The sequence below is a fragment of the Myotis lucifugus genome, unplaced genomic scaffold (genome assembly GCF_000147115.1).
Source record: "Myotis lucifugus unplaced genomic scaffold, Myoluc2.0 scaffold_1017, whole genome shotgun sequence".
NCBI classification, from domain to species: domain Eukaryota; kingdom Metazoa; phylum Chordata; class Mammalia; order Chiroptera; family Vespertilionidae; genus Myotis; species Myotis lucifugus.
In genome coordinates, this window is record NW_005872065.1 from 9,083 (window position 1) to 32,310 (window position 23,228).

A 23,228-nucleotide genomic window follows, 5' to 3' on the forward strand; every position below is an offset into this window, starting at 1 on the left:
TGTTTTACAATGGTTGCAAATATCAAAAAATTACTATATGTGACACGGCACCAGAGTTAAGTTAGGGTTTTTCAAAATGCTGACACGCGAGCTCAAAAGGTTCTCCATCCCTGGCCTATAACAAGTCCCGATGTCTGTGGCCTATTCTCTCCAGAATGTCTGCGTGAGGTGTATGCTGTCTCCAGGTCCTCTTTCCAGGGTCCAGTATACACGCCTGGGCCTGGCACGGCGTGCGCACGCAGTGCTCAAGGAATGCCGCCGGATGGAGGTTTTGCTCTGTACATGTCGTGTGTGTCCCACACCCCCCGAACGTGCTAAGCGCACCTGTGTTCTCTTTTGCAGGCTATTGGCTGTACTCTGAACTGCAGTTGCCAAAGTTTCAAACCAGGCAAAATCAACCACCGGCAGTGTGAGCAGTGCCGACACGGATGGGTGGCCCACGGTAACTTTATTTCCCTCTAAATAACTCTTAGAGTTTTTCAGGAATGGATGGAATATCTTAAGAACAGAGCGGCAGCGAGCACGCGTAAGTTACTGCTGTGTGCCGGGCAGCCGCCTAAGTCACAGTGGTTCTCGACCTTCTGGCCCTTTAAATACAGTTCCTCATGTTGTGGTGACCCCCAACCATAAAATTACTTTCGTGGCTACTTCATAGCTGTCATGTTGCTGCTGTGATGAATCGTCATGTAAATATCTGATATGCAGGATGGTCTTAGGCAACCCCTGTGAAAGGGTCGTTCGACCGCCAAAGGGGTCGCGACCCACAGGTTGAGAACCCCTGGCCTAAGAGCTCTAGATGTGTCATCTCTTTGATAACAACTCCACATGATGCGTGTTTTGTTAGCTCCATTCTAAAGGCGGGCACACTCACTGCCATCATTTTGAGATGATAGAACTGGTCTGTGCCGTCTAATGCAGTGGCCCTAGCCCAGATAAAATACAGACTGTTCCTTTAAATTTGAATTTCAGATAGACAAAAAATAATTTCCTAGCCCGGCTGGTGTGATTGAGTGGTTGTGCGTCGACCCCATAAACCAGGAGGTCAGGGTTGGATTCCCAGTCAGGGCACATGCCTGGGTTGCAGGCTCGATCCCCAGTTGGGGGCGTGCAGGAGGCAGCTGATCGATGATTCTCATCATTGATGTTCCTATCTCTCCCTCTCCTTTCCTCTCTGAGGTTAATCAATCAATATTTTTCTTAGTCTAGGCCAGGGGTCCTCAAACTTTTTAAACAGGGGGCCAGTTCACTGTCCCTCAGACCGTTGGAGGGCCGGACTATAGTTTAAAAAAAAACTATGAGCAAATTCCTATGCACACTGCACATATCTTATTTTGAAGTAAAAAAACAAAACGGGAACAAATACAATATTTTTATTTGCATGTGGCCCGTGGGCCGTAGTTTGAGAACCCCTGGTCTAGGCATATCCACTCATTTTGTGTTTATATTCAGATTTAACTGGGCATCCTGTATTTATATTTGCTGAACTTGACCCTACACTAGCCATGGGTGGCTACCAAATTCTTGAAACGTGACAAGTGTGACTACAGAATTGAATTTCCAGTTTTCTTAAATGTTAATGAATTTATTTTTTGTTTTGTTTTGTTTTTGTTCATCCTCCCCCGAGGATATTTTTCCATTGATTTTTAGAGAGAGTGGAAGGGGCGGGAGAGACAGAGAGAAACATCGATGTGAGAGAGACACATCGATCGGTTGCCTTCCCCATGCCCTGGCCAGGGCCAGGGTCAAGCCTGCAACCAACGTATGTGCCCTTGACCGGAATCGAACCTCGGACCCTTCAGTCTGTGGGTTGACATTCTATCCACTGAGCCAGACCGGCTAGGGCAATGTTAATGAATGTAAATCTAAATTTAAGTAGCCATATGGGGCTGATGTCTAACACATAAGACAACATAGGTTTCGGTGGTTTCTTTTTTATTATTCTTTTTTTAAATATATTTGTATTGATTTCAGAGAAGAAGGGAGAGGAAGAGAGAGATAGAAACATCAATGATGAGAGAGAATCATTGATCAGCTGCCTCCTGCACGCCCCCTCCTGGGAATTGAGCTGCAACCCAGGTACATGCCCTTGACCGGAATCGAACCCGGGATCCTTCAGTCAGCAGGCCGACGCTCTATCCACTGAGCCCAACCAGTGAGAGCTGGGTTTCGGTGGTTTTATTTGCCAAGTCTGTCAACTAGGAGGTGTCAGGCCCGGGTCTGCTGGACTCCCAAACCCAGGTTCTCACCTGGTGCTTCCCGATTTCCATCCTCTGGGTTAGGCACCTGGGCCTTTGTTTTTACCACCACCACCCCCTCTTTTTGCACTCCCCCTACTTGCGGCTCTTTTCCTCCTCAGGGAGGCCACAGGAAAGGGAGAAAAGGAGGGACTCGGGCCAGTCCACGTTATAAGTGCCTGTGAAAGCTATTAAGATAATTAATTATTTGTATAGTCTTTTTTTTTTCACTGTTGGAACAGAACGCTGAGAGTTGGCACCAGCCTATTTCCTATGCAATGTTTCTCTTGAGAGTAGGATCCTTAAAAACGTCATTCCTGCCCTGGCTGGTTTGGCTCAGGGGATAGAGCGGCGACCTGCAGACTGAAGGGTCCCGGGTTCGAGTCCGGTCAAGGGCACATGCCCGGGTGGCGGGCTCAATCCCCAGTGTGGGGTGTGCAGGAGGCAGCCGATCCATGATTCTCTCTCATCACTGATGTTTCTCTCTCTCTCTCTCTCCCTCTCCCTTCTTCTCTAAAATCGATAAAAATATATTTTTAAAAAATCGTTTCTTCCTTTGGTTTTCCAGCGCTCAGCAAGCTGAGGATCCCGCCCATGTATCCCACGAGCCAGGTGGAGATCGTCCAGTCCAACGTGGTGTTTGACATCAGCAGCCTCATGCTCTACGGGACCCAGGCCATCCCCGTGCGCCTGAAAATCCTCCTGGACCGGCTCTTCAGTGTGCTGAAGCAGGACGAAGTCCTGCGGATCCTGCACGCCCTGGACTGGACCCTTCAGGACTACATCCGGGGATACGTGCTGCAGGTGCGGCCAGCACGGCCACCCTCCTCCGCCAGGGTCTTCTCCCATCCACTTCCGCTTCCCTGAAGCAGCCCAGTAGCCTACGAGCGCTACAGCCATTGCAGGCATCCTTCCCTTTTGTCTTTTTTCTAGCGGCTGAATGCCCTACCCCACCTTCTGGGAGGAATCCAGGGCTTTCCTCAAGATACTTGTGAGCCCTGGCTGGTTTGGCTCAGTGGATAGAGCTTCGGCCTGGGGACTGAAGGGTCCCAGGTTCGATTCCGGTCAAGGGCACATGCCTCGGTTGTGGGCTTGATCCCCAGTAGGGGGTGTTCAGGAGGCAGCCGGTCAATGATTCTCTCTCTCCCTTTCCCTTCCTCTCTGAAATCAATAAAAATATATATTAAAAAAAAAAGATACCTGTGAAACTCAGATGTGGGAGCGTTACCTGGTCCTCTGACTTGTGTTTCACTGGACAGCTCTTCCACAGTAAACCACTGGCCCCGCCTTGGACACTTCTTTTTTTTTTTTTTTAATCCTCACCCAAGGATATTTTTCCATATTTTCCCAGGATGCTTAGAGAGAGTGGAAGAGAGAGGGAAAGACAGAGAGAAACATCGATGTGAGAGAAACACATCGATTGGTTGCCTCCTGCACGTTCCCTGACCAGAGCCCAGGTCAGGGAGGAGCCTGCAACCGAGGTACATGCCCTTGATCGGAACTGAACCCGGGACCCTTTGGTCCTCAGGCTGATGCTCTATCCACTGAGTCAAACCGGCTGGGGCTCCACTTCTTTTATTATCTGCAAACTACCTATTGACATAGATGCTGTCTGTGTGAGATTTTACTGAGGTTTTGGGGGTGAGAAAGCGAACTTGCCTTGCAGAACCACAAGCAAACAATTCCGGTCCCTGTTCTCGAAAGCGTCTGCACCCCACTGCTGATGTTCCCTCCTAGAATGGGTCATCTTGTGAGGTTTCTGTGTTCATGCTGGTTTTTATTCTCTGCACCTGCCCCCCATTCTCTTTCTGCCTCCTCACATTTTGTCTTTGTCTCTCCACGAAGGAGAAATGAAAGGCTTATTTCTCTGTGCCTTTCATGCCTTCTCTCTTCTCTTTATGTGGCAGAGTAGTTTTTGTTTGTTTTAATCCTCACCTGAGGATATGTAATTTCAGAGAGAGAGGAAAGGAGAGGGAGAGAGAGAGAGAGAGAGAGAGAGAGAGAGAGAGAGAGAGAGAGAGAGAGAAACATTGATCGGTTGCCTCCCGTACTCACCCCCACCCGGGATCAAACCCCGCAACCTGGAACTGAACCGGGAATTGAACCTTCAACCTTCTGGTGTGTGGACTGGTGCTCCAACCAACCAAATCACCCGGCCAGGGCTTCGCAAAGTGGTTCTACCTCCCTTTCTATAACAAGCTATGGGGGCAGGTTTCCTGTTTCACATCTAGAGGCGAAGGATGTATTTCCTGATATAAATGAGATCATTTTTATGAAATAGATGCAGCTTTCTAATTTTTTTTTTCTTGCCACTATACTGGGAAATAGTATCAGCCAACTTTGGTAAAAATTTCAGTGAAATGGAGGTATGAATTTATTTCCAAGACACACGTCCATGTTGGTCTTACTCCGAGAAAACTGTGTCACTAAAATGAACACTAATAACCAGTTACTGACCTAGACCAGTGGTTCCCATAGGGAGGCGATTCGAGAATGAGTTCTTAACAGTGAACTTCTTGCATTTCTTACGGTCCTAGGGCCCTCATAGACAGTCTATAAATGTACATTGTGACACGTTTATGCATTTCAGTTCTCTGTTATGTTTTGAAACTGTACTTGCTATTTTTTCATATCATTTTATGTTATTACTATTCTTTTTAACAATTTCCTAGTGATTTCTTCCTCAGTCCTTCCCCTGTCCCTTCGTTCTTTTATTTTTCTCTTTCATGGATGCCATGTTCTTTGGAAGCTTGTTTAGACCAAGTTCATGGCCTTTGAGGCTTCCTCCATGTGAATAAGGAGCTCACTTTTTGAATAATAAAAATGATATGTCCCGGGAAGGGGGGGGGCATTAGGATTTTATTTATTTTTTTAATATATTTTTATTGATTTCAGAGAGAAAGGTAGAGGGAGAGAGATAGAAACATCAATGATGAGAGAGAATCATCCATCGGCTGCCTCCTGCAGGCCCCCTACCAGGGATCGAGACTGCAACCCAGGCATGTGCCCTTGACCGGAATCGAACCTGGGACCCTTCCGTCCACAGGCCGACGCTCTATCCACTGAGCCAAACCAGCTAGGGCGGGCACCAGGATGTTAGAGATGCTTAGGTGGGGCGTGGCCAAAAAAGGTTGGGAACCACTGACCTAGACCCTCTCCCAGTAATCTTACCACCTAGACCAGTGATGGCGAACCTTTTGAGCTCGGCGTGTCAGCATTTTGAAAAACCCTAACTTAACTCTGGTGCCGTGTCACATATAGAAATTTTTTGATATTTGCAACCATAGTAAAACAAAGACTTATATTTTTGATATTTATTTTATATATTTAAATGCCATTTAACAAAGAAAAATCAACCCAAAAAATGAGTTCGCGTGTCACCTCTGACACACGTGTCACAGGTTCGCCATCACTGACCGAGACCTTTTTCCAGGGATCTTACGAAGTAGGTAGAATATCCCCTTTTTCCGTCGAAAAACCAGAGGCTCCGAGTGGCTTCTAAATCTTGCGGGAGTCACTCAACTCCTATGCAGCAGACCCCGGATTCGAACCCCCATTTTTCTGAGTCTAAAGGCCATGATCTTCCTCTGGAAGCACATGTGTTCACCTCGAGAGCAGCCCCCCCCGCCCCCCCGCAGGTCGGAAATCACCTTTTATGCAGAGTAGCATTACCATCTTACATTATGACAGAGATCAATATTTAATGATCCTAATAATCTTGCTTTCCCTCGTGTTGGGATTAAAAATATGGAATCAATTACCTTGAACCTCTAGTGCATGAAAAATGTATGATGTTACATTCCTCGCCATCTTCGGAACGCTCCCATGCACTGTGAAAAAATCTCAGTAGGCCATCAAGTACATGTTCTGTGATAAAATATTTATTGCAGTTTGGGAAAAGTTAGGCCTTGCTAGAGTTTGAACGATCTCCAACACGCCGGTGTAATTACAGCTGCGCTTTGTGAACACGGGCCGTAGATCAATACGGGTTCATTTGTTTTCTGATGGTAGTTGCTTGGGCAGATTATTAAAATGCAGTGAATAAATACCCGAGCGATATGGAGGTCTGGTTGCTCCATCTAGAGTCTTGAGATAAAGAAGTTACTATTGTTGCCCTGGCCAGTGTGGCTTAGCAGTTAGAGCAGTGATGGCGAATCTATGACACGCGTGTCAGAGGTGACACGCGAACTCATTTTTGGGGTTGATTTTTCTTTGTTAAATGGCATTTAAATATATAAAATAAATATCAAAAATATAAGTCTTTGTTTTACTGTGGTTGCAAAGTTCAAAAAATTTCTCTATGTGACACGGCTCCAGAGTTAAGTTAGGGTTTTTCAAAATGCTGACACGCCGAGCTCAAAAGGTTCGCCATCACTGAGTTAGAGCGTTGGCCCCCAGACCAGAGGGTTGCCAGTTCAATTCCCGGTCAAGGGCACCTACTTGGGTTGCAGGTTTGATCCCCAGCCTCCGTTGGGGTACGTGTGGGAGGCAACCAATCGATGTATCTCTCTCACATTGATCTCCCTCCTCTCTTTCTCTCTCTCCCTTCCCACTCCCTTCCCTTCCACTCGCTCTTAAAATCAATGGAAAAAAATATCCTCTGGTGAGAACAAACAAAAAGAAGTTACTATTCTTCAAAAGATACATTGTTGGTTTTTATCCTCATGTCAGGATATGTTTATTGATTTTAAAGCGAGAGGGAGGGAGGGAGAAAGAGAAGCATGGATGTGAGAGAGAAACATTCTATACACACCCCAACTGGGGATGGAACCCACAACCTTTGATGTATAGAGCGACCCTCCAGCCACCTGAGCCACCCGGGCAGGGCAAAATATATGTATTTTAATTTTTGTGGTGAAGATTATTATGCCTAATGCAGGATGACCAATAAGATGGAAACTAATCACCAAATTTCCCTGAGGCTTGAATACAATTATTTTGTGTCTCTTTGGGATGCCACTTACATTTGTCCAGTATATTTTCTTTCTTTTAAAAAAAATACATTTTTATTGATTTGAGAGAGGAAGAGAGAAGGAGAGAGAGAATCAATGATGAGAGAGAATCATTGATCGGCTGCTTCCTGCACGCCTTTCTACAGGGGATCGAGCCCGCAACCCAGGCATGTGCCCTTGACCGGAATCGAACCCGGGACCCTTTGGTCCGCAGGCTGAGACTCTATCCACTGAGCCAAACCGGCTAGGGCTACAGTATATTTTCTGCACAGTTTCTGGCCTAGGAGAGTGGCGTGAGTGGGGGCTGAACCAGCCCCGGGCTCACCCTGAGATGGTGTCATTTTCAAATGTGCACAGAGGCCCTCTGGTCTGGGTGCCAGAGGAGGCCCTGACCACTGACCACCCTGCTCCTTTCTTAGAGGAAACTGACCGCCTCTTTCGTTTCCGGTCGGGGTGTAGGACGCGTCGGGGAAGGTGCTGGACCACTGGAGCATCATGACCAGCGAGGAGGAGGTGGCCACCTTGCAGCAGTTCCTGCGTTTCGGGGAGACCAAGTCCATCGTGGAGCTCATGGCTGTGCAGGAGAAGGACGAGCCGGCTGCCATCGCCCCGCCCTCAGCGGCCAACGTGGACATCAGGGCTTTCATCGAGAGCTGCGGCCACAGGGGCGCCAGCCTCCAGGTGCCCGCGGACAAGGGGAGCCCCGGCGGCGGGCACCCCTTTGAGAACCTCATCAACAGCATGACCTTCATGTTGCCCTTCCAGTTCTTCAACCCCGTGCCGCCCGCACTGATGGGGCCACTGCCCGAGCAGTACGCGCTGGAGCAGGGTCCGGACCCGGGTCAGGGCCAGGACCCCCGGCAGGATCTCCACAGGCCCTTCCCCGACGACAGCAGCTTCCTGGCCTCCAGCTCCACCCCGTTTCAGCTGGAAAAGGAGCCGTGTCCGAGCTGCCCCGATGCCGCCCCTCACCAGGAAGACGCCGCCCACGTGAGCGACTCCAGCACCTACAGCCTCGTCACGAAGCTGGAAGGGACGCAGCTGTCCCCCGAGGCCCGGGGGAAGCCAGAGCGGCACGGCCTGGGCGCCAAGAAGGGCCGGGTGTTCTGCACGGCCTGCGAGAAGACCTTCTACGACAAAGGCACCCTCAAGATCCACTACAACGCCGTGCACCTGAAGATCAAGCACAAGTGCACCATCGAGGGGTGCAACATGGTGTTCAGCTCCCTGCGGAGCCGCAACCGCCACAGCGCCAACCCCAACCCCCGGCTGCACATGCCCATGAACAGGAACAACAGGGACAAGGACCTCAGGAGCAGCCTGAGCCTGGCCGCCTCGGACGGCTACAGGCGCCCGGGGCTCGAGGTGACGTCCCCGGACCGCAGGCCTCTCCCCGGCTGCCCCGGTTCAGGCGAGGATGCCAGGGGCCAAGCGGTCTTCCCGGGCGCCGGGCAGAACGGCGTGCTTTTCCCCAACCTGAGGACGGTCCAGCCGGTGCTCCCTTTCTACCGCAGCCCGGCCACGCCCGCCGAGCTGGCCACCACGCCCGGGATGCTGCCGTCTCTCCCCCTGCTGTCGTCCTCCATCTCGGAACAGCTGGTTTCCGCCGAGATGCCGTCCGATGCCCTCCCCAAGAAGAAATCCCGCAAGTCCAGCATGCCCATCAAGATCGAGAAGGAGGCCGTGGGAACGGCTGACGAGAAGAGGCGGGCGCCCAGCTCCGATGAAGATCGGCCCCTGCAGGTGGTCAGTGAAGACGAGCTGGAGGCCTGCAGCCCCGGGTCGGACGGGGCGCTGGAGGAGGAGCAGGGAGGATGCCCAGGGAGGCCTCCCCGCGAAGGGCAGCCGGCCTGCCACCTCTCGTCGGTGATCGAGCCCAGGGGGGTCATCAGCAGGACCCCCGAGCAGGCCACGCGCAACTCGGAGAGGGAGACGGAGCTGGAGCAGAAGCCAGGGCTGACCCTGGTGCCCGGGGAGGCGGAGGACAGCGGCCGGGAGCTCCGCCTCCCTCCTGGGCTGGAGCCCTGCATCCCTTTCCCGGACTACGTCAGGCTGCAGCAGCACCTGCTGGCCGGGGGCCTCCTGGGCGCCTTGTCCACCCGAGGAATGGCTTTCCCTTGTTTTGAAGATTCCAAGGACCTGGAGCCCACGGGTCCGCACGCGTTGGCGAGGCAGAAGGAAGAGAGTCGCCACCAGTGTGACATCTGTCAGAAGACCTTCAAGAACGCTTGCGGCGTGAAGATGCACCACAAGAACACACACTCCAAGGAGACACACGTGTGCACGGTGGAGGGCTGCCAAGCCACCTTCCCTTCCCGCAGGAGCAGGGACAGGTGAGGCGCCTGTTGGCAACTGTTTGTCTTAACGTGGCAGTTCTTTATAGATATATATATACTAGAGGCCCAGATTCGTGCACCAGCGGGGTCCCTCGGCCTGGCCTGTGCCCTCTCACAATCCGGGACCCTTCAGGGGATGTCAGAGAGCTGGTTTCGGCCCAGTCCCCGCAGGCCCAATCTAGACAGGAGGGAGCCCGATCCTGTGTGTTGAGCGTCTGTCCCCTGGTGGGTAGTGCACGTCATAGCAACCGGTGAACCGGTTGTTCGGTCGCTTAGGCTTTTATATAAAGAGATATTTTTTTAATTGATTTCAGAGAAGAAGGGAGAGGGGGAGAGAGAAACATCAATGATGAGAGAGAATCATGGATCAGCTGCCTCCTGCACACCCCCCATTGGGGATCAAGCCCGCAACCAGGCATGTGCCCCTGACCGGAATTGAACCTGGGACCCTTCAGTCCGCAGGCTGACGCTCTAGCCACTGAGCCATACCTGCCAGGGCAAGGTGGCGGTTCTTAAACTCTAACCTGCATCAGAATCACCTGGCTCCTAGAACTTCCATTGCAGGGGCTCTGGGCGGAGCCTAAGACTTTGCATTTCTACGTGCCCAGGTGATACAAAGATTGCCGGGCCGGGGACCACAGTTTGAAAAACACTATCCTATAGACCAGGGGTCCTCAAACTACGGCCCGCGGGCCACATGCAAATACAGATACTGTATTGGTTCCCGTTTTGTTTTTTTACTTCAAAATAAGATATGTGCAGTGTGCATAGGAATTTGTTCATAGTTTTTTTTTTTTAAACTATAGTCCGGCCCTCCAACGGTCTGAGGGACAGTGAACTGGCCCCCTGTTTAAAAAGTTTGAGGACCCCTGCTATAGATCCACTCTCCTGAATTTTTGCTTCCAAAACCTTGACTCATTTGGCCCCAAGACGTGGCCTGAAATGATGTGAAGCTATTTGCAGTGTTTTTTAAAACCACCTTTTGTGTGGAATTTTTTGTATCTATTCGCGCAGAAATAGTAATGGATTTGTTAGGGAGGCACTAAAACGATACTACAGTCTGTGCATCATTCTGCTTTTTCCGAAGTCTGAGAAATTCTGAATTCAGAGACACGTTCCACCCCCAGGCTTTGGCACAAGGAATTTGTGAGCTAGCTCTCCCAGGGAGGCCTGCAGACCTGGGTCAGACAAGCCGCTGGAGGAGGGCGATTTTATTGTTAATCCTCACCTGAGGGTATTTTCCCATTGATTTTTAGAGCGAGCAGAAGGGAGGGGACGAGACAGAGAGAGAGAAACATCAATGTGAGAGAGACACCTCGATTGGTTGCCTGCCTCACACACCCCGACCTGGGCCGGGGGTCGTGCCTGCAACCGAGGTACGTGCCCTTGACCAGAATCAAACCTGGGACCTTTCAGTCTGTGGGTCGACGCTCTGTCCACTGAGCCAAGCCAGCTAGGGCTGGAGGGTGCTTTTAAAACAGTGGTTCTCAACCTTCTGGCCCTTTAAACACAGTTCCTCATGTTGTGACCCAACCATAAAATTATTTTCGTTGCTACTTCATAACTGTAATGTTGCTACTGTGATGAATCGTCATGTAAATATCTGATATGCAGGATGGTCTTAGGCGACCCCTGTGAAAGGGTCGTTCGACTGCCAAAGGGGTCACGACCCACAGGTTGAGAACCGCTGTTTTAAAATGATCTCTTTGGCTTCCCAAAACTTGTCTGGTTTTCACTGTCTAACGTGAAGTCCACTGAATGAAACATTTCCTCCAATATTTCCTCTGATCCCTAGTTAGCCAAGCTCTATTGGAAAGGAGAGGTGACGGCCTAATGGGGGATTTTTTTAAATATTAAGATTTCAGCCGAACCGGTTTGGCTCAGTGGATAGAGCGTCGGCCTGCGGACTCAAGGGTCCCAGGTTCGATTCCGGTCAAGGGCATGTACCTTGGTTGTGGGCACATCCCCACTGGGGGGCGTGCAGGAGGCAGCTGATCGATGTTTCTCTCTCATCAATGTTTCTAACTCTCTATCTCTCTCCCTTCCTCTCTGTAAAAAATCAATAAAATATATTTTTTAAAAAAAAAAAGATTTCAGAGAGGAAAGGCACTTCACAGGTTACTTCGGGAGGTTGGGATGGAAGACGAGACGTCTGTCTGTGCTGGGTTTGCCTGACCCACAGGAGTCGAACTGTTTGCAGAGTTTCCCGGGCGTCTCATCGCTCGGGGCCCGGCACTGGCATTACCATCTCACGTGTGTGCTTTTCTTCATGAACTTGAGTCCCGTCGCCCCGCTTCAGGTCACCTTGCTCCCCAGGCTTTCAGGGAAGGACCAGCTCTCTGACGAAACACAGTATGATTCATGCTACACATGGTTCTGAGAGTATTAACATGTTACACATTTTGCTCAAACGAGCGTGACCTGAGACAGCTCCATGCCACCACTGTCTTAGTCCAAACTATAAGGCCTGCTTTATTATGGGGGAAATTCGGGACTTGGTTGGAAAGTTGATGAAAAAAGTTCTCCAAAAGGTCAAAGGGGAACCTGGCCAAGGGCGGCAGCCCCTGCCTTGACTTTTCCAAACAAGTCTGAGCCCCCAGGTGTTTTACTGGAATCTCTATATTTAGTCTTTAGACATGCCCTTATTTAAAAAATACTACAAATACATATATTTTCTCAAAAATACTTACCCTGCGCCCTAGCCGGTTTGGCTCAGTGGATAGAGCGTCGGCCTGCGAACTGAAAGGTCCCAGGTTCGATTCCGGTCAAGGGCACATGCCCAGGTTGTGGGCTTGATCCCCAGTGGGGGACTTGCAGGAGGCAACCGATCCATGATTCTCTTTCATCATGGATGTTTCTATCTCTCTCTCCCTCATCTTTCCTCTCTGAAATCAATAAAAAAATATATTTTTTAAAAAAAATACTTGCCCTGCTAATAATATCTAAAAATTAATTTTAATTCAAGCTATTACTACAATAAAAGCCTAAAAAGACAGACAAACGGGACTGTCTGGTTCCTTTAACCAGGCAGTCCCTTAGCCCTCTCTTTCACAAAAACATATGTCAAAATAATCATTCATCCATCACTCGGGGTCTGCCGGTCAGTCCCGGCACTTTAAAAAAAGGGAGAAAACGTAGACCAGAAGAAATTCTGTTTCTTTGTTATCAGGTGGGGCCACAACATTAGTAACAAAGAAACAGAATTTCCGGAGGATGAGGCCCAGAAATCAGGATTTTAAAAAGATTCCCAGGTGATTCTAATGTGCAGCCAAGGTTGAGAGCCACTGACGTAGACCCTCCCCACACTCAGAAGCACACACGCAGAGGAGAGAGCACAGGTGATAGTGGTTAAAATGCCTGTCTCCGCGGCTGCGATGTTGAACCAAACCACCAGGGCACCCTGCTGAGTGGCCCCGCCTTCCCCATCCATCGTCCAGGAGGAAGGTCTGTTCGCGAACAAGCTGTTATTGTGAAGAAGAGAGCGGCGTGTCAGTCAGGTTGTCCTTCATGTGGACGATACTGTTCTGGCCTACCACGTCTACTAAACTAGAAGTTATGCTGAATTTCACATAGGATTTCATTTTCTGTTTCTTTTTTTTAAAATATATTTTTATTGATTTCTGAGAGGAAGGGGGAGAGAGAGAAAAATATCCATGATGAGAGAGAATCATTGATCAGCTGCCTTCTACACGCCCCCCCCCCCCGCCCCAGGGATGGAGCCCACAACCCTGGGCATGTGCCCTCGCCCAGAATCGAACCCGGGACCCTTCCGTCCACAGGCCGGCGCTCTATCCACTGAGCCAAACCGGCTAAGGGCTATTTCTTTTTTTAATGATTTAATATTTTCTTACTTTCTGTCCTACTTGTACATACACGCCTCCTCCCCCAGCACAGGAAAACATCTTGCTTTCTGAAGTTAAAGTACTAGTTCTAGTAGCCTGGGCTTTGGCATAAAATCTGGGGTTACAATGGCACCAGGTGAGCTAAGACTCTGTAGGCAGCCCCTGCTCCACTGGCTCCACCGCCGTTTCTCCGAGTCAGAGGCGAGACCGAGTCGCCGTGGCGATAACTGTCTTCCCCTCTTCCAGCCACTCTGCTCCCGCCAGCAGCAGTGACCAGGACCCGGCCGGAAGGGGCTGGGGCCACACCCTCGGTGCTTATGTAGCCAACAGATTTTTTGTTTTGTTAATCCTCACCCAAGGATATTCTTTCATTCATTTATTTTTATTTTTTAAAATATATTTTTATTGATTTCACAGAGGAAGGGAGAGGGAGAGAGATGGAAACATCAGTGATGAGAGAGAATCATCCATCAGCTGCCTCCTCCACATCCTACACTAGGAATTGAACCCGCAACCTGGGCATGTGCCCTGACCGGGAATCAAACCGTGACCTCCTGGTTCACAAGTTGACACTCAACCACTGAGCCACGCCAGCCAGGCTTTTGATTTTTTTAATTTATTTATTTATTTTTAGATAGAGTGGAAGAGAGAGGGAAAGACAGAGAGAAACATCGATGTCAGAGAAACACATCGATTGGTTGCCTCCTGCACGCTCCCCAACCAGGGCCTGGGCCGGGGAGGAGCCTGCAACCGAGATACGTGCCCTTGACCTGAATCGAATCTGGGACCCTTCAGTCTGCAGGCCGACGCTCTGTACACTGAGTCTAACCAGCGAGGGCTCGTCAACAGATATTTAAGAACTGTCTGCGTTAGGTGCTGTGGACACATCCCTGCCCACGAAGGCCTGGGTGGGGACAGACTCGTTAAACAGGTGCTTACACTGAATTTGGTGGCTGCTCTTGTGGGAGAAGCATAGGCTGCTGTGGACACAGGGGAGGGCTCCTGACCAGACTGAGGAGTCAGGGAAGACTGCCTGGAAGAAGCGGTCGGAAGGAAGCAGCTGCTCTCAAAAGTTTTGGCCGCACAATCCCTTTACAAGTTCTTTTCCTTTTAGAGAGAGAAGGGGGAAGGGAGAAAGAGAAACATTGATTTGTTGTTCCACTTATTTCTGCACTCACTGGTTGTTGCTTGTATGTGCCCTGACCGGGGATCGACCCCACAATGTTGGTGTATCAGGACGATGCTCTAGCCAACTGAGCTACCTGGCCAGAGCCCTTTATAAATTCTTCAAACCTCAAGACTCTTTAAAACTGAAAAAAAAACTATATATTTTATATCGCTTAAAATACTAAACCTGCCCGGTTTGGCTCAGTGGATAGAGCGTTGGCCTGTGGACGGAAAGGTCCCAGGTTTGATTCCAGTCAAGGGCACATGCCTGGGTTGTGAGCTCGATCTCCAATGGGGGGCATGCAGGAGGCAGCCGATCAATGATTCTCTCTCATCATTGATGTTTCTATCTCTCCCTCTCCCTTCCTCTCTGAACTCAGTAAAAATATATTTTAAAAATTAATAATGATAAACCTATTATACATTAGCATAAATAACATTTTCATGAAACATAACACATTTTTCCAAAACAAAAACTAAGAAGGGTGGCTTTGTTTGAGGCTTTCAGAAATCTCTTTAGTGTCCGGCTTTAGTAAAAGACAGCAGGATTCTCATAGCAGCTTCTGCCTTCAACACGTCGCCATGTCACGTGTCATGAAGCCTCTGGAAAACTCCACTGTACACACCTGAGAGAATGAGAGTAAGAACGGCAAACGATGTCTTAGAATCATGATGAAACGAGTTTCCACTTCAGGGAACCACTAGGGGTGCCCAGACCACACTTTGAGAACCATGGATCTCAACTAATCCAGCGGCCAGTGGGGAAGAGTTGCAGGGGAGATCGAGGATGCAGAGCAGAAGTACAGACCCGGGCAGCGGGCACAGCACCAGCAAAGTCCTGGGAGCCGAAAGCCTGCCACGAGGTGCAGAGGGTCCTTGCAGTTGTGGTTGTCACTGGTTTTAGGGGACACGGCACCCCGGGAAATGCATCTAACCCTTGAGGCTTAAGAAGGTTAGAGGAGCCCTAGCCGGTTTGGCTCAGTGGCTAGAGCGTCAGCCTGTGGACTGAAAGGTCCCGGGTTTGATTCCCAGTCGGGGCACATGCCCGGGTGGTGGGCTCGACCCCCAGTAGGAGGCGTGCAGGAGGCAGCCGATCAATGATTCTCTCTCATCATTGATGTTTCTCTCTCTCCCTTTCCTGTCCTCTCTGAAATCAATAAAAATATATTTAAAAACAAAAAAGAAGAAGGTTAGAGGAGCTACAGGTTGGCTCCTGGCATTTGTGGGACACTTGGCCGTTGAGTGTGGGGCCCAGAGCCTTGCCCCTTTGCAGCAGGGATCTTGCCATACAAGGTTCCAATTGAATGTGTTTGTCTGGCTTTTTTTTTTTTCCCTTCAACCCTTGTATGTACTGGAACCTGCATGTCAACCCCGTGTCTGGTTTTCTGCTGACACGTTCCTGCCCCTTCAACCCAGAATGCTGACATAATCACAGGTCAGAGTTGTAGTTAAGAGCTGCCTGCAAAGTGGGTGATCTGGGAATATAATTCTGATGGCGGCCAGGAAAAAAGGATGTGTAAGGGGAGAGGGGAGAGAAGCCGAATAGTAAATCTGAGGTCGGATTAAACCTCCTCCCCTCCTCATATGTCTTTGGAGATTTAGGCTAGAAAATTCAATCCTTATTTATTATGTTTTTTTTCCCCCGGCATGCATTCTGAGCCGTACTGGGGGAGTATTTTCCCTGTTTAGCGTCATTCTCCTATCTCCTTTAAGATTGTAGCCCTTGTTTGCCTGGCTGGCGTGGCTCAGTGGTTCAGGAGCCAGAGGTCACGGGTTCGGTTCCCAGTAAGGCCATATGCCTGGGTTGCAGGCTCTATCCCCAGTGTGGGGCGTGCAGGAGGCGGCCGATCAATGATTCTCTCTCATCATTGATGTTTTCATCTCTCTCTCCCTCTCCCTTCCTCTCTGAAATCAATAAAAATATATTTTTAAAAAAGACTGTAGCCCTTGGAAAGGGCTGTGTTTGCTCGTCAGGTTAGCACGGAATCTCTGAGCAAGGCCAACACTGATTGACAAGTTACATCCAAATGATATCATATGAGTCCAAGGCCTGTGTCATAATGGGTATCATTATCTGCCCTGCAGGAGTAATCACCAGGTAGCAGATTGGTGATTGGTGGTGTGCTCAGTGCTGCATTTGCAAAACCCCTGTCTGGTAACAGTGAAACGTTGCAAATATGAACTGAACTAGGTTCTTTCTCTCTCTCTCTCTCTCTCTCTCTCTCTCTCTCTCTCCCCCTCTCTCACTCACTCACTCACACACCCTACTATTTCTAGCCAGTCAGATTTTCATACCTGTAGAACTTCTGGGATGATATGCCTGCCAATGCTCTAGACCAGCGGTTCTCAACCTGTGGGTCACGACCCCTTTGGGGGTCGAACGACCCTTTCACAGGCATCGCCTAAGACCATCGGAAAACACATATATAATTACATATTGTTTTTGTGGTTAATCACTCTGCTTTAATTATTGTTCAATTTGTAACCATGAAAATACATCCTGCCTATCAGATATTTACATTACAATTCCTAACAGTAGCAAAATTACAGTTATGAAGTAGCAACGAAAATAATTTTATGGTTGGGGGTCACCACCACATGAGGAACTGTATTAAGGGGTCGTGGCATTAGGAAGGTTGAGAACCACTGTTCTAGATCCTGATGTGAGCCACATAGGAAATTTTAAATTTTCTAGTAGCCACATTTTTAAAGAGTAAAAAGAGCCCTACCGGGTTTGGCTCAGTGGATAGAGTGTGGGCCTGCAGACCAAAGGGCCCCGGGTTCAATTCCAGTCAAGGGCATGTACTTTGGTTGCAGGTTCCTCCTGGCCTGGGCCCTGGTCCTGGTCGGGGCATGTGCAGGAGGCAACCAATCGATGTGTCTCTCTCATATCCATGTTTCTCTCTGTCTTTCTCTCTCTCTTCACTCTCCCTGAAAATCAATGGAAAAAATATTCTTGGGTGAAGATTAACCAAAAAAAAAAAAAAAAAAAGTAAAAAGAAACAGGTGAAGTTTTAATCATGTGTTTTATTTCTGTCAGTCCATTCAAAGTATTCTGGTTTTATTATATGATGCAGCCACACCAGTACTCCGTAGCCACATATGAGTGAGTGAGTAGCCACATATTTGTGACCAGTTATTCCCAGTGTCCCAGTCGAATGGGCCTAATTGAAATAGTGTAGCCATTCTTTCTTTCTTTTTTAAATATATTTTTACTGATTTCAGGGAGGAAAAGAGAGGGAGGGAGGGAGGGAGGGAGGGAGGGAGGGAGGGAGGGAGAGAGGGGGGGGGAGAAATGATGAGAATCTTGATTGACTGCCTCCTTCATGCCCCCTGCTGGGGATCGAGCCCACAACCTGGGCACGTGCCCTTGACCAGAATCGAACCCGGGACCCTTCAGTCCGCAGGCTGACGCTCTATCCACTGAGCCAAATCCTCTGGGCTAGCCATCTCTTTAGATCAGGTCCAGGAAGTTACCTGTCAATCAGACGGTGGAAACTGAAGGGAACCACATGTTCCCAGGCCCCTGACTTTCCCACGAATGCTAACTTCTGACAAGCGGCGAACAGCAGTGGGCCGGTGTCCACTAGACTCCCATTGCATCCCACGCCCCTGTCGTCACTTCTCACATGCCGCAGGTTTTTTCTGGCATCTGCCTAGTGTCTCCACTCAGAATGAGGACTGTTTTTAAAACAACAGCTCAAACCCTAGCCAGTTTGGCTCAGTGGATAGAGCGTCGGCCCGTGGAGCAAAGGGTCCCGGGTTCGATTCCGGTCAAGGGCACGTACCTTGGTTGCAGGCTCCTCCTCAGCCCAGGCCCTGGTCAGAGTGTGTGCAGGAGGCAACCAATCGATGTGTTTCTCTCACATGGATGTTTCTCTCTGTCTTCACCTCTCTCTTCCACTCTCTCTAAAAGATCAATGGAAAACTATCCTCAGGTGAGGATTAGCAAAATAAATAATCTATAATAATAAAAGCATAATATGCTAATTAGACTGGACAGCTGAAAGACTTTCCAGATGTCCTTCTAGACAACCTCCTGGATGAAGCCAGGGCTGCAAGGGCCAAGGGCAGCTGTGAGGGCTGAGACCCTTGCACGAATTTCGTGCAATGGGCCTCTAGTTAATAAATAAACAAACAACAGCTCGATTCGTTTCTAACCATCTTTTCACTCTGGCAGACACAGTTCAAACCTAAACCTCCACCAGAAAGGATTGGCCCAGGAAGCACTGGAGAGCAGCGAAAACCATATCCGCGCAGCGTACCTTCTGAAAGACGTGGCTAAGGAGGCCTATGCGGACGTGGCTTTCACGCAGCAAGCCTCCCAGACGTCTGTCATCTTCAAGGGCACCAGCCGCATGGGCAGCCTGGTTTACCCCATAGCCCAGGTGCACAGCGCCGCCCTGGAGAGCTACACCTCCGGCCCGCCGGGCGAAGGCACCATCCTGGACCTGAGCGCTACCTCGAGCATGAAGTCGGAGAGCCCCAGCCATTCCTCCTGGGACTCCGACGGGGCGGCGAGCGAGGAGGGCGCCGGGCTCATGGAGGACAGCGACGGGAACGGCGAAGGCGCCGGCCTCGTCCCCGGGGAGGACGAGTACCCCATCTGCGTCCTGATGGAGAAGGCCGACCAGAGCCTGGCCAGCCTGCCTTCCGGGTTGCCCATCACGTGTCACCTCTGCCAAAAGACCTACAGCAACAAAGGGACCTTCCGGGCCCACTACAAAACCGTGCACCTGCGCCAGCTGCACAAGTGCAAGGTGCCCGGCTGCAACACCATGTTCTCGTCTGTGCGCAGCCGCAACAGACACAGCCAGAATCCCAACCTGCACAAAAGCCTGGCCTCCTCCCCCGGCCCCCTCCAGTAGCAAGATGGGAAACGCAAGGGCATTGTTTCTGGGGGAGAAGGTAGGACAAGGGTCTGTTTCGGGCTTTACCGCCATTCGGGACAAGCCAGGCCAAAAAGCATTGGAGCTGACTTTCTCGTCTTCGGCTGCGGGATGAGCGGGGTGTTGACGCGGGGCAGCCTTTCCTATCATTTGTCCTCAGCCCCGGGTGTTTTTCACTGACAACGACGCAAACGTGCAGAAATGCAGTTTTTCCCAGCTCTGTTGACACGTTCCCTGGGAGATCTCTGCGCCTGCAGATGGCCGTCAGGGGCCCCGGGCCGGGAGGCGGCTTGGAAGGAGGCTGGCTGGATTTGGGGTGGATTGAGTGTCCCGGGGGAAGCCGGCTGTCACCATGGGTGAGGAACCAGCCCCCTAGAGATTCCATTTTTTTTCAGTTCCTGCTTTCATGAGTCTGAAACCCAGATTTCAGTTTGGGAGCGGGACTTTCGGAGACAGTCCCTCCGTTTGGAGTGGAAAATCGCCTCCCCCCGCCCCCCCACAAAGGTCTCACGTGTTACTCTGGGGGGCTCTCAGAGGAGGCCCGGGAGCGGGAATGTTACTGAGGATGTTAGTTCTCGCTCTGTAACACGCATTCGAGAAGCTGGGGACGGGGGAGACCATGCACTTAAAAATAGCAGTCTTCGATTTAATTTAAGATAATTTTGATGATATTTAATTTGTGTTTATATATGTGAGTATAAGGGGTGAGTGCAGACATGTCACAGTGTGATTTGGTGGGCGGGGGGGAGAGGGGGCGTCTCGATCGGAAGCAGAAGGAGTGATGACCCTAAACGTCAAACCCACTGCCCGTGTTCATTTGGAGAAGTTCAGAGTCTGCTCCCGGCGCTGCCCTGCGGAATGGGTGCAGGCGCGACCCGGCAGGACCGTTTGTGTATATATTTTTGATCCAAGCGTTTAGAGAGTGTGGTTTGGAGGGTGGGTGTGCATTGTCAGTATCCCCGGATCCCTCCGTCTCCATCCTTTATAGATCTGTAAGATTAGGGGGAACTCCCGGAGTTACATGGTAGAAAGAAAAGTAGGATGTTACTGCCATACTATGTGTCTTAATATTTAACTTATTCTGAACTATAGTCCACGCTGTTGTACACCTTTGCTGTTGGAGACAGGAAGCATGATCGGTCCCATCTCGTGAAATTCGGCGTTTACAGTTCTCTAAAAGCCCGAGGTAGGGAAAAAGAAGTCAGTTTCATATGAAGACTTCAAGTTCACCGTCTTTGAAAGTTATGGTTGCTTTAAGTAATGAAAAACATCCTTAGAGAGAATTGGGGGTGGTGAGAGAGAGTATTCCCGTGGCCTAAAGGTGAAAGAAGCCAACAAGCTGTTACTGATTTATGTCGACGTTTAAAAATAAATAAATGTGACAACTTCAAACTTGTCTGTGCTTAAAGGGAGATGTATTGTTCATTGGTTTTGTGACCCAGCTGTTCAATATTCCAGGTTTCCCAAAATGGGGGGGAAAAAGTGTATACAAATGAGTTTTCTATGATTTAATAAAAATATATGGCATACTTTTTGTTTAAGAAGACAAACATTTTGTAAAGCCAGTTTTGTTTTACGTGGGCTGCTTGTTGTGCGGGTGCTGGTGCTCACACACACACACTCACTCACACTCACACACACACACACACACACACACACACTCACACTCTCACACACTCACACACACACACACACACCATGAATCTTACAGAGCTGAAAACCCGGCTGGAGGGCTGGCCCTCAGATCAGTAACTTCTGCCACCTCAAGACAGGAATGGCAGCAATTCATGAGGTCCAAAGAAAGGAAGTGGTGCCCTGGGTCGGTTTGGCTCAGTGGATAGAGCACTGGCTTGCGGACTGAAGGGTCCCGGTTGGATTCCGGTCAAGGGCACGTACCTCAGTTGCAGGATCCTCCCCAGCCCAGGCCCTGGTTGGGGCTCGTGCAGGAGGCAACCAGTCGATGTGTTTCTCTCACATCGATATTTCTCTCTGTCTTTCCCTCTCTCTTCCACTCTCTATAAAAATGAATGGAGCCCGGCTGGCATGGCTCAGTGGTTGAGCATCGACCTATGAACCAGGAGGTCACGGTCCGATTCCCAGTCAGGGCACATGCCCGGGTTGCAGGCTCGATCCCCAGTGTGGGGTGTGCAAGAGGCAGCCGATCCATGATTCTCTCTCATCATTGATGTTTCTCTCTCCCTCTCCCTTTCTCTCTGAAATCAATAAAAAATACATTTTTTAAAAATCAATGGAAAAATATTGAGTGAAGGTTAAAAAATAATTTATATTTATATATATAATATTTTTTAATGACATGTGTCTCTGGTGCACCCTGGTCCCTCTTGGGCCTTTCTCGCGCCTCACACTCATGCTCTCTCTAGGTCAGTCATGGCGAACCTATGACATGTGTGTCAGAGGTGACATGCGAACTCATTTTTTTGGTTGATTTTTCTTTGTTAAATGGCATTTAAATATATAAAATAAATATCAAAAATATAAGTCTTTGTTTTACTATAGTTGCAAATATCAAAAAATTTCTATATGTGACACGGCACCAGATTTAAGTTAGGGTTTTTCAAAATGCTGACACGCCGAGCTCAAAAGGTTCGCCATCACTGGTCTAGGGTGTCTCCTTCACCTCCACGACCTTAACTGTCTGCCCCAGCAGGGTCCTTGGAGCTGCCCTCTGGACTGTTCTTGCATATCACGGAATAACCAACAGCTTCTCCAGCTCAACTTGTCCCAACTCACTGTGTCATTTCCCTGACAATCAACCTTTCCCTCCTCCTGCTTCCTCGCATTGATGGATGGCGCCACCACCTGGCCAACTCACGCTAAACACCCGGGGCCGTCCCGGGTCTGGTGAAGAGCCGGCTTTTCGTGTCCCACTGTTCTTAGCTACTCCGCCTACTAACCAGGTGGCTTCGGCCAAGTAACAGCTTCTCTGGGTCTTCCTCCTCCGCATTCGCCCCTCAGCTGGGGCTTTCCTTGTGGCCTCGGCTGTCAGTTGCTAACCTGACAAGCTCAGGGAAGGCCTGAGTGGCAGTCTTGCAAAGTAACCTCAAAGGATAGTCTGAAATTAAAACTTGAACTAGCTCTGAAATTAAAACTTGAACTAGCCCGGCGACCTATGAACCCAGGAGGCCAGGGTTCGATTCCGGTCAGGGCATATGCCCGGGATCCCCAGTGTGAGGTGTGCAGGGGGCAGCCGATCCATGATTCTCTCTCACCATTGATGTTTCTCTCTCTCTTTCCCTCTCCCTTCCTCTCTGAAATCAATGAAAAAAAAATATGTTTACAAAAAAACAACAACAACTTTAACTAAAAGCAGTTATGGTGGGTAGTCATGTCCTAGGCCGGTATTTTCCCTGAAAAGGTCAATTTTTACTTAACTGAGCCTATTGTCTTTTTGCATCTAAGATAACACACCTTTGAAATGTCTGAGTAACTTGTAACTTCCCTTCCCCCTCCACAACCAAATGCGCCTGGGCACCAGGACAGAGACCATGAACTCCTTCACTGTTATTGTTATCACGTTAATTGTTGACTGTTAACTATCCTGCACCACCTAAGTAAAAGAAGTATGTGTCTACCGTTTTATTTTTTATCCACTCCCAGCGTTTTCCCAGCCTTGCTTTCTCCCACCTCCCTAATCTATCACCAATGGATTTCATGTAACCCACTTACGTCTTCTCTCTTGATTGTAATGTCTAAATTACAGAGGTTCTCAACCTGTGGGTCGCGACCCCTTTGGCGGTCGAACGACCCTTTCACAGGGGTCGCCTAAATACATCCTGCATATCAGATA

The 23,228-nt window shown here is 49.5% G+C and overlaps 1 protein-coding gene across 1 annotated transcript; it reads left to right on the forward strand.

The window, feature by feature from the left end:
* Window positions 1-319: 319 nt before the first annotated feature.
* On the forward strand, window positions 320-20,892 carry BNC1 (basonuclin 1; the record flags this gene model as incomplete). Its single annotated transcript, XM_023747855.1, has 4 exons — window positions 320-442; window positions 2,803-3,038; window positions 7,646-9,519; window positions 18,712-20,892. Coding segments are annotated over 4 exons (2,921 nt in total), but the record flags the coding sequence as incomplete, so codon positions are not given.
* Between the last annotated feature and the right edge of the window lie 2,336 nt (window positions 20,893-23,228).